Source organism: Heloderma suspectum, chromosome 1 (assembly GCF_057233095.1).
Source record: "Heloderma suspectum isolate Gila_16-S chromosome 1, 16-S_ref, whole genome shotgun sequence".
Taxonomy (NCBI): domain Eukaryota; kingdom Metazoa; phylum Chordata; class Lepidosauria; order Squamata; family Helodermatidae; genus Heloderma; species Heloderma suspectum.
This window is the reverse complement of record NC_139458.1, coordinates 374,435,898-374,451,143: the sequence shown is the minus strand read 5'-3', so window position 1 is coordinate 374,451,143 and position 15,246 is coordinate 374,435,898. Positions and strand designations below refer to the sequence as shown.

Genomic DNA, 15,246 nt, shown 5'->3' with positions numbered 1-15,246 from the left:
GTTAACGCGCCACATTCAATCAGTTAACTTTGTGAGCATGAAGTATCCATCCACAGAGTAGCCTTTGCCTGCTAAGCCTCTGCTATGTAATCATATGATTGGTGACTATCTTGACAGTCTGTAACCACCACCACCACCCCTTCTGCATTACATGCCCACCCACCTTACCAGTATTTCCTCTCTGGCCTCCGATGAAATTGACAAAGTTGAGGGAAGCCTTGTCAGCTTCATCATGAACGTAGTAAAATGAATTCAAAGAGGCACCTATATGCCCACCAATGCTGGCGCACATATACTTGCCTTTCTGAAGAAAAACAGAGTGGTAAAATTTACAAGACTTTCCCTAAACCTTGTCAATTTCACCAGAAACCAGAGGAAGAAGAGAACTTCGATGGAAACGCACAGCAGATTCCCACTGTCATGGGAAAGCAACACAACACAGAACAGGTAACAGAGTCATGCCATGCCAGGTAGCGATGACCAAAGAGACACTTGCCTGCAGGAAGAAGAGACTAAAATATGTGGAAAGTGTACAGTTCTGTCTACCATTTAGAACTAAAAATGCATTTCACATAGGACGCATCTGTTCACAGGCAAAGCAAAACACAATGGAAGGCTAAAATGAAATTGTAAATCCACCTTCCTGCATGGCCATCAGTTTAAAAACCTGATACAAGTGCATTCAAAATTGTATTCCTATCTTTCACACATGTACACCAACAGCAGGAGAGAGAAACAAAGGTGTTTTAAGCGGCACAAGTGAAATTAGTCTAAGATTAAAGAGATAGATAAGACAAAAACAGAGGAAAAGCCACATAGCACTGCATCATATTTTAAGAAAAATGTTACTAGCCTTGAAAACAGTGTAATATGGAATCATTACTGGAGATAGAAAAAGGTACATTAGAAGCAGGTTAACTTTGGGAGGAAGTCAATTAAGGATAACAGGAGAAGCCAAAAAGTTGCTGTAACAATGCAAGGGATGAAGCTGAATCATCAGGGAGAGGCTGGCTGTAAACCAGAAGAATGCAGAATCAGTTGAGTGCTGGCAGTTCAAAGAAAGTAGAGCACATAAGATTGGGCAAAAGAGAAGATAATGGAGAATAGCACTTTAAGGTATGCCAGAAAAATGAAGATGAACCATTAAAGGAAACAGTGTGGGAGACATTATTTCAGATAACAGAAAAGTGGAACTGTAATGAAAAATGAAAGGCAAGTCTGGGGAAGATGAGTAATGTAAAGAACAGAAACTTTTAGGGAAAACAATAAAAATATTTTCGATCTAACTTAATTGTGATTACTAATTCAGGTTTGGGAGGGTGGGGTAGAGAGTGGCCACCCTGCAGATAAAATGTACACACACACACACTTTTTTAAAAGTTTCTCATCCTGAAATAACAGATTGTTATCAAGAAAAGTAGAATTCCCAACTTTCTGCTCTAAAAACATAAGATACTAGAAAATGTACCACCACGCATGATTAGGGTCAAATTAAAGCTAGCAGACACTACAGGACCACTGCAATTTATTACCATAGTTTTCACCTTCACAAGTTACCTTAAGGGACAAGGGGATCTGATCCCAAGAGACAGTGAGGCATGCAGACAAAAAAAGGATGGGGAAAAAAACAGAATACACTTGAGTACTGTAGACAGGCAGCTGAACTGGTCACAGACTGAAATGCAGAAGCAAAGGATATGCAAAAAGAAAAGCTATTATTCTTACTGAGGCATGAGTACAAGAGAAGGAGCAGGTTAATTAACCCACAATTTGCCACCGTTATGTACAAACAGCCCCATTAACTTCTCTTGGGTATTGTCATCAAAATGCCTTTACTTTGTGCTTGATAAAACAAGCTGCAATTTATAGTACTCTACTGTGCCCAAACATCTCAAAAAACACATTATAGCAGTAATGGGTAAACAGTTTACTTACTCCTGAAGAGTTCAACGCCTGCAAAAGTAGTTTCAGTCAATAGAGTTCAAGTTAATTGAAACGTTATAGAAGTAGACTCCTAATCATAAGTTTGACATTTGGAGTGGCACATCTTACAAAAGTGTTTGTTTCTACAAGACACGCTGTTTGTAATTTTCTCGCATGTACTTTAAGATAGCCAGTTGCCATGCATGGGTAACACATCTTGTGCATGTTTGAACTACTACTCTGTAATAAACAAACATGTAGATTAACAAAATATTTTGCAGGAAGATCATTTTCTGATTTTTTCCTCAAGGCTGCTTTAAGAGGTTTTGTTTTAATGCAACTTTTTTCAGCCAGAGTAGTACTTTTGGAATTATTTCTGTATACAGAGTAGGAAAATCTACATTACAAAGATGCAAGTCTTTTCTGGCTACTTTTAAATTAAGTAGGAAAAAGTCATGTCTGAAACTCTTAAGGGAAGTCTTCATGCAAGTCTGTAAAGTTCTGCACAATTTATGAAAACTTCATTTTTCCCCCCAGCCTAGCCTTTTCCACATATATTCCTCTACAAGAATACATGACAAAGACACTCCACAATTAAATAAAATGTTGAACTAAAACTCATCTGCATGATCTCATTAGAATATTGTCCATTCCAAATCAGTACTACTGCATAGTTATATAGCTAACACAGCTAATAAAATGGCCAAATAAGAAATTAAACTCACTCAAGAATGGGTATCCCCCAAATTTACAGTCTGAAATTATGAACTTTAAAGAACATTTGTCAACTTAACTTTTTTTATAATGTCCCCAGAAAAAACATTTTGAGCTTGTGTTTATAAACACGAAAACTGAAGACAAAAGGTGCTACCAGAACCGATTAGAAAGAAGAGTCCATAGCCCTCTTCATGCATTACCCATGTGGAGGGAACTCGCAGATAGGAGTGTGACCACACTGCTGGCCCCACCACAAATATCTGAATAATAATCCCTACCTGTGAGTAGCTGCTTACACTTACGGGTTCCTCTTCAGGCATCTAGCTAGACCAGCGGTCCCCAACCTTTTTGGCACCAGGGACCGGTTTCATGGAAGACAATTTTTCCACGGACCGGGGAGAATGGTTTCAGGATGATTCAAGCGCATTACATATATTACTTTGCAGTAATAGGCTACGTAAAGATTTACATAGCCTATTACTTGAAGAACAGGGACGCAAATGGCGTCCGCTACGCGGACGCCATTTGTGTCCCAGCGGCCGGAGGCGGCCAGCAGCTCCGCGAACTGGAGCCGGCCGGGGCCAGCAAGGATTCCAGGGGGGGAGGGACGGATCACCACCCCCACCGCGGACCCCAGGTATGGGGGTTTCTCACACCCCTATGCTCACCTCCTGCTGTAGGGCCCGGTTCCTAACAGGCCACAGACCGGTACCGGTCTGTGGCCCAGGGGTTGGGGACCCCTGAGCTAGACCACATGCTGTTGGGAGTAGAGGAAGGGCCAGAGTCATGGCCCCAATCTTCTCTTGGAATGTCCTCTATGCAAGAAATACATGAAGGATAGTGTAATGTGGTAAACAGCTTGAATCCGTGAGATGTGGACTCAGTCTCTACACAGCTGTGGAACCCACTAGGTGACTGTCACTGTCTCTCAGCCTAGCCTACTTCACAGGGTTGTTGTGAGGATAAAATTGGAGAAACTTCATGTATGGCACAGTGAGCTCTTTGAAGAAGGGGTAGGATATAAATATGACAAAAAATAAATATTTACCCATATGTATTTCTAAACATGAGTATGGAGAGGTTAGCACCAGTTTTTGGCCCTGACTTGCTATAAAGTTCAAAAAGCATTCAGTCCTACAGAAAAAACCTCTGCCTCCTGTGGAATGGCACAGATAGAATTCTACAATGTTAAAGGATCTCTTAACAGGATTGCTACCAACTCCTACTTGGCAGAGAAATGCTTTCATGTTGGACAATATTTATATAGTACATATATATGCCTACAATCTGAGTTTTGATCTTTGTGTTAAGACTTATAGATGTGTCTCACAAACCTGGCCAAGGATCAGATCCACTCATGAGATCTGCCTGGGCTCTTGGAGCTATACTGCCACCTGCGCACCAGCTGCAAGAGTACTTATGAAAAAGAAATCCACCACAAGTAAGCGCCCCTCCTCCCCATTTCCTGATCAGAAGTTTGCTGCCTGCACAGGACATGTGTTCATTCTGCAGCTGCTGCTGGCATAATTAGAGCATTCGTTCACATGCAGCTGTAGTAAAGCCAAGTGGAGAGGACAAGACCAGAATCTGAAGTTCTAGTCATTTTACAGTACAATTGGCTCACTATATGATGTGCTTCTGAACTTTAGCTAAGCGCTCATTCAAGTGGAGGTTGCCAAGAACAGACAGGAAGACACACACTTAAAAGGGTAAACCAAGGAAAAAAGGTGTGACAAATGTGATGTCAAGAAAATCAGGAAGTGTTAGAATACATCACACACACACACACACACACAAATACATGAGAAATGGATTCAAAACAGAAAGCATGAATCATTAACCTGAAATACAAATGCTAGGACTTCTCCCTAACAAAGTTAAGCATGTTGTCCAAGTATGGAAGTGAACTACACAAATTGTTATGCAAGCTGTCAAACTGACAAAATAGAAATGCTTATCTGTCAGAGGTGTGATTTGCCAGGAAAAAACAACAACGAAAGAACCATATTTCTCAAAATCCAGTGTCACTTGAAATCCTTTTAAAATCCTCGATGAAAAAGAGATGACTGAATACCAGATTTAACAAGACTACACACAATGGAAACCATTTAGAAAGACATAGAACTAGAAAATTAAACCAACTTATCAATGCAGTATTTCAATTTATTTCTCATGTTACCTCATTACATTTTTAAAAACTGGGTCTGATCATTTTTTTATCATGGAAGAAAGTATCAGGTTTACTTGAGATCACTTCTTGGGAATTCAACTCAAATCCTGCCACCAACTGCTCAAACTGATGCAAAACCCATATCCTAGTAAGCATGTACATTAGATCCTTTTCATAGGACACAGTAGATCTTTGGTCAGTCCACCACATACTCTGCAATAAACAAGACAAACTCACCACGAACAGAAAGTCCAAGCCTCTTAATGCCAATATGTAGTGAAGCACAAGGGTCATACCAGGGCCAGCATCAAGGGTAGGTGTGGCTGGGCACCTGTTAAGCACACTGCAGCAGCGGCCCATTGAAAAGGCCCCCCTGAATTTGCTCCTCCTCTTCCCCATTGCAACCTGCCTGTTCACCAGCCTCTCACTTTGGCCCAGGCAATGGTGGCAGTGAGAAGGAGAAGCAGTAGATACCATTGCCTACTTGCTCCCTCAGATCTCTGTCTGTCAAGCAAGCAAGTGCAGGCAATGATGAGAAAGAGGCTGAGGAAGAGCAACAGTCACTGGTGACAATGGTAGTGAGAAGGCAGACACACTGACCTGGTTCATACAACACAACAGCCCACTGTGGGTTAATTTACCAGTGGGGGATGCTGCATTGTGCCAGGAACCATTTTTGCATGTGACCATGGGCATGTAGCTTGCCATGTCCTACAAACCCAGGCAGCAGGAGTTGTTTGAGGGTTAGGCAAACCTCAAATAACTCATGGCTTCTTTTAGGGTTATTTGGGGGTTGTCTAAACCTCAAACAACCCCTGAAGCCTGGGTTCACATGATACAACAACCCATGGCAAGCTGGGCACCATGCAAAAATGGCACCCACTGGCACCCAGCACAACACAACAGCCCCCATGAGTAAATTAACCTGCAGTGGGTTGTCATGTCATGTGAACAAGGCTGCCCAGTTCCATGGAATTGCCATACCTGATAAACTCATACCACTGGGAAACACAGTGCCCCCAAAAAATAATGTAATACAGATGTGAGAGTATCATGTTCATATGTGGAAACCTCACAAATACTCACTTGTCTATGAACTTTCCTCTGTGGCCTTGGGCAAGTCACCACCAACCTCCTGAGTTGAAGTTTCACTCCTAAGATTTTACCCAGAGAGAGACCGATAGTGGACCTTGGGATCATGGACCCCTTTCCTGCTCCCTTTTCCATAGGGAGAATACAAGACATCCTAATTCAGGAGATTCACTTCTCCCCACAGTGAATGGAGGAGGGATGAGCAAAAGATCTCTTCCAATCTCTCTGCAGGTACAATCCAGGTGTGGGTGGGAGAGAGGAATCTGAAATATCAACAGGCCTTCTCTCTCAACAAGGCCTACCCCTCAGGGTTGCTGTGATACTAACACACCACTCTGACGCTCTTGGAAGAAGAGCAGGATACAAATAGAATAAATGTTTCTAAACAAGATCATACCATGCAGGTACTGAGCAGTGTAAAAACTTGCCATCATCATTCAAAGATGTAATCATACTCGAATGCTGAAAGAGCCAAGATTGTCATTCGTTCCTCTGCACAAGTGAAAACACTACAATCAATTCAATAAGCAATTCAACTGAGCACTATATTCTGGATTCAGAGCAGTAGTTAGGCTGCAATCCTATACCCACTCACCTGGAAGTAAGCCCCATTGAACTCAGTGAGACTTCTTTCTGAGCAGACATGTATAAGATTGCCCTGTTGACTCCCATTTGGACATTTTTTGTTCACTCAAGACCTATTCAGGCATTCACTTCAGGGTTTAATGAATAGGTGAAGAGGTAAAGAGGGAATAGGTGAGGTGAGGTGGGGGGAAGAGCAAGGATGAGCACGCTAACTCCATGGTCCCCACCTCAGCACTTTCCACGTGCTTAGGGTGAATGTCAACAGCAAGGAGTCTTTTGTATACATGTAGGCTCCCCATGTAATGTAGAACCCTGATTTTCCAGGATACGAAATCTTGTGGGGAATCTACATGGAGACAAAAGACTCCCTGCTGCGGACGTTTCCCCTAAATATGTGGAGGGTGGCGAGGATAGTGTCTGAGGGGAGACGGAGCTAGCAGGCTCATCCTCACTCTTCCCCCGTGTGTTCATTAAGCCCTGAAGCAAATGCCTGAATAGGACATCGGATGATAGTAATAAGATGATTAAAATCAGTAACATTCTGTGATGTACTGTACCTTTTGATAAACTACAGAGCACACTAGGTCTTTGACAACAGAAAGGGAGATATCTTGAGCCTCAATTGTAACAGTCTCGCGAGTGAGACCAATCTGCAGTAGGAAGGAGATTCCATGCACAGAGCCCCTGGAGTTGGTGAGGCTTTGTGTGCTGAAGCTGCCATTGGACAGCCGGCCTGAGAGTCCAGATTGTGGACTTGAAGATAAAGAAGGGGTAGGCGGACCAGCAGCATGGGACACAGATGGGGAAAACTTCTGTAAGGATGGAGGAGAAGATTCGTTTGATGACATCTGACTTGATTTAAATCCGTCAAGACCTGCCCAATAGTCAATAAAATGTGGTTTTCTTCTCCTTTTCCCTGCAGTGTTGCAAGTGTAATTTCACGTTTCCCTCTTATGGTTCAAGAAAGTGTCCTCCTGTCTAAGTAATCTTCATTTTCTTTTTCATTTTGTGCATGATGATATTTAAGATTATTCTGGCCAGAAATTATTTTAATAAAAGGTCCTCTTTGCACAGCTTCACGTCAGCTGATCAAAAATGCTTTGCCTTTAGCACCACATCCAGATGTTGGGAGAGGCTTACATCATTATGAAATTGTTCTCTTCAGAAACAGAAATAGACATTGTTTTTTTCACACAGGCTCTTCATTTCACTACTTTTGAGACAACCTTAGACTTGCTTTCAAGGGGGGCAGTGAGGGGACGTATCAAACGCTACACTTAGATGTATTGCACTGAAAAAATCAAAAACATGCATGCAGTTACAATTTATGTCAATATGCTTGTCAGTTTTTTAAAAATTGGATAATGTCCTGGATCACAAATATTGTCTTGGATATCTATTCCGTTTCTAGAAGTTCTTGTTGCATTTAACGGAGATGAGAAAATAAAGTTACCCTCAATGATCTCCGGGTTTTCATCTTTGGAAGATATTCATCTTACGAAAGGAAGGAACAAAATTTCTACTAATACAAATACAGTGAACAGGAGCGCTGGGTTCAAAGTGGTAGTCTGCATCATTTTGAACTGTTATGTACTGCCTAGTGAAAGAAAAAAAAACATTATTTCACATATACTACGAATATTACATAACACCATAATCAGTCTACTTAAACAAAGAAATGATACTGGACTCACAAATGCTCATGTCATGATCAATTTCTGCTTTTATTTTCTTAGATGAAAGAAACCACTTTATCCTTGTATCCATAGCTCACCAGTACCTGCTTTGAATGACGAAGTTCCCCAGTTCAACCTGTGGCTTCTCCATTTAAGAAGATCAGGTACCAGGAGATGTGAAAGACCTCTGCCTAAGACCCTGGAGAGCTGCTGGCATTCAGAGTAAGTAGACACTTCTGGGCTTAAAGGACAAGTAGCCTGACCTACTGTAAAGCAACTTCCTACATACACTGACAAAACTGCTGTCTAGCAGCAGCAGAAAAATGACATCTGAACACTGATTACAGAACTCATCTAGAAAGATACTGCAGGTATGAAGAAACCCTAAAAATAGTTATGTTTAAAAAGTCATAACATCAGGAGACAATTCTACCATGTAGGCACTTGTCTAGAATACAGAGATAAGTAAGCAAATATTGGGCAGAAACATTACACTAAGTGCTCCAGACATAAAAATGAGTGGTAGGTTCCAGATTTACTCCTACTTAAGAGTAGATTCACTGAAATTAATGGGTCTTAAGTTAAGCATGACTAAGTGATGTCCCATTGATTCACTGGCTATGACGTATGAGCAAATCTGGATCCAACTCAGTCTTTAAAAGCTGCTACATGTTGGCATTTTTTATACTACGTGGGCACACGCCCACAAATAATTTCCCCACCAGGAGACCAACTATCCATCTTTTCATTGAAATATATTTCCTCCAAAGTATTCATATAGTAAAACAGTTTTGTTTCCATTTGTAAAAGTTAGATTTATTCTTCTAAATCAGCTTTTCCCAACCTGGTGTTCTTCAAATGTTTTGGACTGTAACTCCCATCAGCCTCAGCCAGCATGGCCAATAGTCAGGAATGCTAGGAGTTGTAGTCTAAAACATCTGGAGAGAACCATGTTGGGGATTACTGTTTTAGAATATCTTAAACAAGAAAAACTGAGTACTGAAAGTGTCAAGTGAAATCCTTATTCAACAGCCCTGATATTTTACATTACCATTTCTCATTCATTTTGCTAAGACTATGTATGCATGCGAGTTCCCTGTGCTTCCAACTCAGTGTTTTTCATGATCAGGAAACAGTTTCAAGGAGGGAAACAGAATTTAGCTCTCCCCACAATACATTATACAGCACATGATAGCTCCCCTACACACACACACACACTTCTCCCTTCTAGATGCAAAGGGAATCAAGATGGAGTGAACGTGGATGCCATGTATCCATATGTGCCCCAAGTTGCACCAGAAACAGAAATTTGTATTTGCTTACAATACACTCGTCATTCCCACAATTCCTCCACGCTCTTCTTCTTGTGCCACACTCCCCATATCACCCTCTATTGCAATTCTACCTAACTTATGATAGAATTCTCACAATAACTACTACTGATGGGTCCAAAGTACATTTTAAGCACACTGCTTTATACTATTTCAGTGTTTCTCCAATAATAAGGAAATCATATGTCTCTTTGCCTTCCAGTACAATGGGCCAGTTTGCACACGATTTGCTATGCACGAGTGGAAGTGAGCAAGGATGCTGCCTCCACAGCGCTCCTCACTTCCACTTTCTGTAAGCAACCTACGATGTGCCCATTCGTACATTGTGAGCATGATGTGCGAACCTGGAGCACTGGGTTGTTTAGCCCCTAAACAACTGGCTAAACAACCCAGCCATTAGTCCTACAACATACCATGGGTTAACTGCTGGGTTGTTTAGCTCCTCAACAACCCAGTGTTCAGGGTTCAAATGTCATACTCACAACCTACAAATGAGCCAATCATAGGTTGTTTAAGGAAAGCAGAAATTAGAAGTACATCAGTGGCAACGTGCTCACTTGCACGATGTGTCATTTCATGCAAACCAGGTCACTGTATCCTTTTACAATTATTTTAGCGTTGCCTTTTCAGAGCTATTTGCCCATTTCTTTTTGCAAAATAGTACTGTTGCCCAAAATCAGCATTTCAACCTTTTTGAAATGGTGCCAAGTGTTATTTCTGCCCAACACATCAACATGTGTTTTCATTAGCAGCAATACTGTGTTTTAACTAAAATTAAAAAATGATTGAGTTTTAACTTATCGATGAAAGAGGCAAATGTGTATTTCACAACAGAAGCCAAACGTAATTATTCATATAAGAAAGCCAATTGTAGTGTTGTCTTGGGAGTCCTATCTCAAATTTGCATTTCAAAAACTGCACAGTGAGCCCAATCTCCTGAGAACAGACATGATGTAATGGGATTTGAGAACAGCCCACATTATTCAACATCAAACTGTGGAGACTGCATGGGGTGAGACTGAACACACATCCCATATACCAGCAGAAAATGCTTCCACTTGCGAATGGGAGATGGCCAAAAAATCCTTCCAGTGGGAGCCCCTCATGACTTATGCACTACTGCTCCAGCGGCCCCCAACATTGGAAGGGGGCTTTGGGAGGGACGGAGGGAGGGGCTGCCACGTGGAAACACGGACCTTTACAAAGCCCCCATATGCAAGTGGAGCAGCTACTCACACTGGTCTGCAACCCAACCATCATTTATCTTCCTACTTCCTCAGTGCAATCCTATACCCACTTAGCAGTGACTAAGTCCCATTAAACTCAATGGGACATACTTCTGGAATGGACATGAATAGGATTGTGCTGTAGGAAAATTAAATATTGTATTTATAATGCAGTATGTACCTTCTCTCTCACCCCAAATGAATTTCTGTTAACTACACTCAGTCTCAAAACTAGGTGCCTTTTTTTCAGATAAAGCAGTTCCTTCTAGACACAAAAGAAAAACAGGCCCACACTGCTTTTTCAAGATATTTGGCATAGCAGTATGCTCTCAGGACTAGCATCACTGACTTGAACAGTAAAGGAATGCTGGAAGGACAAGACTGCAGATATATTAAGCACAAACTGCTGATTCAACAGTTACCTCCTATTTACAGTGGGTTCGATCTAGATGTCAACATTAAAGAAGACCCATTCAAATCAATGAGACTTAAGTTAAGCATGACTAACTTAACTCATTGATTTTAATGGGTCTACTCTAAATACTACTAAGTCTAGATCCAACCCAATGTTAAAACAAGACTATCTTCAGTGGAATAAGTGATAAAGTTATATAACTTTAACATGAACAGAGCCAAAGACAAGATAGCAAATTCAGATTTCCTTAGACTTTTCACAAACTGATATACACTAAATTTTCAAGGCCTCTATAATATGGCACATTCCTCAACAACAACAACAAAACTACAGAATGTAGCTGCTCAGGAAAGCTGTTTGTGCACATCCAGAAGTAAAGGACAAAAACAGAAATACCAGTATGTTTTATATTCCCTGCAATAAGTACAACATACTGTTAATCTGTACTAAATAGCACATTACTGAAATGTGACAGACAGTGGGCTTATAACCTGGCCAACCAAGAATGCAAAAGGAAAACAGCAACTTGATCATAACAAGAGAGAAACATGATTTGAGCAAAGGCAATCTGAACTGAATAAATAGCAGAGAACCAGCAGGAGGGGAGGAAGCTGCACTAATCTAGGTGAGAGAGGACCAGGTCATGGGTGGGGTTTTAGGAGTAAATGCAAAGAAAAGGAGGATGCATCTCATTATGAATTTAGCCTTGAGAGCACTACTGGTATTATTGCTGTCAGTGCTACTTCTCATAGGCAAGGCTGTATCACTGTGTTCCAAGTTGAGATCCCAGTGAACAAAGAAAGGAGTAACACAGTGCAACATTTAAAGCAACTGTTCCAGAATGGCTCATACAATTCCAGAAAACTAGCTGCTTCATTTTAAATAGCTTGATGATTTTTGCCTCAGTTAACTTTGGGAAAGCAACTCAAAAGTATAAAGTCCAAAATAAAAAGTGCATTAAGCTAAGCAAGAAGAGATAAGAGAGTCTGGCAAAGAGAAATTGCTAGAAATCAGGTCAAGAATCCACACTGCAGAGCTTGCCTGAATCTTCCCAAGTTTTACTCTCTCTTACCCCATGAATTCCACTGCTGCTCTAAAACTTGTACAAACTATCTGAATTCCTTATGTTTGGAGGGTGAAAAGAACCACACTGATCAGACCATTGCTTCCATTTAGAAATGGCTCTCTTCCACTTTCTAAATTGCAATAGCCTACAAACTGACTCATTCAAGACTAAAAGGCATTATTAACTTGTGAAATATCATTTTGTAACCATTTTTAGTAACTCCTTCAAAAAATCACTGATACCAACAGCTGAATTTCAGATAATCAGTTTCTAAAGCAGCAGCTGTCAAAGCCTTATGTAATCAGGCTTTGTAACTAATTCAAATCTTTATTTCACTACCTTGCCAATGAAGCATTTTGCCCAGCTTCTGCTGTTTTGCCTAGACAATTTCAAGAATCACAGGCAGGCTTCCACATGTTCACTGTCCATGCTCGTGCTCTCATGAACATGGCAAGCCCCAACCTTCCTCCCGATCTTCAAGCAACAGAGGTGGGTCCTTGTAGTTGCATGCTTTCCCAGGTCCAAGGTGGGAAAGAAGGCTGGTGGCTGTTTGGCTTCTGGAGTGCCTCAGCCACGTAGCGGCTAAAGTGACAAGTTTGCTGCCATTTTCCTTGCAGGGAAGGGAGGCAGGGATCTTCCATGCCACTGTGGAGCCAAGGCGCCCAGAACAGGAAAGAACGGCAAGGAATTTCTTCAGCCATACAGAAGCCTATGCAGAAAGTAGAGGGACACATCGTGGCAGTCACCAGCCATGGGTCTTTCAAAGTGATTGAAAGTTTTTCCTAATGTTCAGACTAAAGCTGTGTTCACCAAGCATCCTTACCACACCACTGTGTTCCAGCCCTACATCAGCTGTAGGGAAACAGGTTACGCAGTAAAGATGTACCAATGGACAAGAGGGCTGCGCAGCTCATGGAATTCAGTGGATCTTACTTTCTAGTAAGCATGCTCAGGACTGCAGCCACAGCCTTAGCCTCACGAAGCTACCTGAAACACAGACAGCCTCCTGTACTCTGTGCAATCTAATACACTGCAGCCTATCCAAGATGGAATGTGCTTCTTAATAAAATGCTGTGCATATGTTGAACGTCCAAGTCAACGATCAGAAATAAAGGCTGCAACAACTTCAGCACCTGCAAGTGACTGGCAGAGAAATAAAGTCAGGGGGTGGGGAGCTTGCAATGCACAGCTACCCTTTTCATGAGAGTACACCACTGCCCTGATCCTGCCAGGCTATCAGCAGTCACCATGGGGAACAGCATAATCTTCATGTGGTTTGGGGGTGTCAGACACCATGGAAAACCTTCCACCTAAACTGACTCACTTCATTCTCCATCCACACCTCTATTACTCCACAATCATACATTACTACAGCCTTGAGCCTAAGAAACACCACTGCCTTATTAGGAGATTACCATCAGATCACCAACGTTCTTCATTAGGCAGATTCTTAATTACACTCTTCCCACTAAAGATTAAGCCAGCCATTCACAAGCCACTTAAACTCCCTGACGTGCAGAGGCACTGGTGTACTTCCATTGAAATTCACAACACACAACTTCATCAAAAGAGCTTAAGCAGTGGGTAGATCACAACGGAAGCATCCACCGCCTTTGGAAGATGATCGAGGCCTGGGCTTCTAGACTTAATTCTCTTGCAACCCAACAGGTTGCCAGGCTGAGGCTGAGGCTGAGGCTGAGGCTGAGGCTGAGGCGGGGGGGGGGGGGGGGTTCCCAGGGCCAGAACCTCAGAAGCCCGTTGAACACACGTTGCAACTTTTGGGGCAAAGGCTATTTGAAGGATAAGATCGGGGTCGGAAAGTCCTTTTTTCCTGCATGGGGGCGGACAACGAAAAACCAGACCACACGGGGCTCTTTTCCCTTCTGGGGCCCCTTCTCGCCTGGATGAGGAGACATTTACTCGGGGAGGGAGTGGGTTTCAAACACCAGAAGATGAAGTGGCAAACTCTGCCTGAAAGCATCCCTCACAGCTGGGGGGGGAGGGATGATGTGGCCTCAGAGAGCCGCCCGCCTGCCCGCCCCTCCACAACTGGGCGCACCCGGCCTCCCCCTCCTTGACCACATCTGGATGGGGGGCAGACCCCGTCCCGGCGCGGGAGGAGGGGTACACTTCGGACTCGCCCCGCGCCCGCTGTTGCGGCTTCTCCCCTCCCACGGCACCCCGGGAAGGGTGGCGTTGCCGCCTCCTGCGGGACTGAAGGAACTTCTCCCCGTCCCCCCGAGCTGCCATTTCACCTCAGCTCCCCCCCCTCCAGGACGCCCCACCACTCACTTGAGGCTCCGAACAACTCCGTCTCCTCCCGGGACTGGGCGGTTTCACACGCATCTCATTATCGCCGCTCCCACTTCGAGCCACACACAGATACACACACGGAGAGAAGCCTCAGCCGCCCGAGATGGGACAGGAGGGCCGAGACGCATGCCGGGAAGTGAAGTTTTTCCTCCCCCTCCTTCCCCCCGCGACGAACGGCCGAGAGAACTACAGCGCCCGGCAGGCCTGTGCGGGAGCGAGGCGGAGAGGCTGGGATGGCGCAGGCGCCACGGCGCCGGACCAGAGTTTCCGTTACTTCTGGTGCCTGTGGCGGTTGATGTTCTGCACCGCTAGCGCGAGGGAGCCCGGGGGAGGGGGAGAGCGAGAGCGAGAGCGAGAGGAGAACCGGGCGGAGGAGAAAAGCAGTGGAGCGAGAGGGGGAAGCAGGGGGGGCGAAGTAATAAATCGGCTGGAGATGCAGTAGTCAAAGGGGGAAACGGGGATTTACTGTGTTTTTTTTTTTTTACGAGGCAGCGCGGATGGGGAAGTAAAATTTGGACTGAAGGGACGTCGCGGGGCCTTAATGTGTTCGATATTTTCATGAGGGGTTTATTGGTAAGCGCTGATCACATCTTTGTCGTTTGGCAACGTCTCTTTGCCACGCCGCCCCACAAGTCGGGTTATTTTGACAAGCTGCGTGTTGCTGCTTGGGAAGCTCTGCAGCTTCGAGTGAAAGAAGCCAGAAAGTGGAGCTCCGCTAGTTCGTGGCCCAAA

General features: G+C 43.5%; 1 protein-coding gene across 2 annotated transcripts in view; it reads right to left on the bottom strand.

Moving 5' to 3' along the window:
- PRKD3 (protein kinase D3) overlaps positions 1–14,624 on the bottom strand; it is a 66,456-nt gene extending 51,832 nt beyond the window's left edge. Inside the window, exons 1-2 of one of the 2 annotated variants that reach the window (XM_084828270.1) lie at positions 14,494–14,624; positions 7,045–8,084 (exon numbers count right to left, since the gene is read on the bottom strand). In XM_084828270.1, the coding sequence (XP_084684396.1) occupies positions 7,045–7,335 (291 nt within the window). In that variant the 5' untranslated portion in view covers positions 7,336–8,084; positions 14,494–14,624. Of the gene's footprint in view, positions 1–7,044; positions 8,085–14,493 lie in introns of those variants that run through there. The other variant, XM_084828271.1, reaches the window with a different exon arrangement.
- Positions 14,625–15,246: the final 622 nt, after the last annotated feature.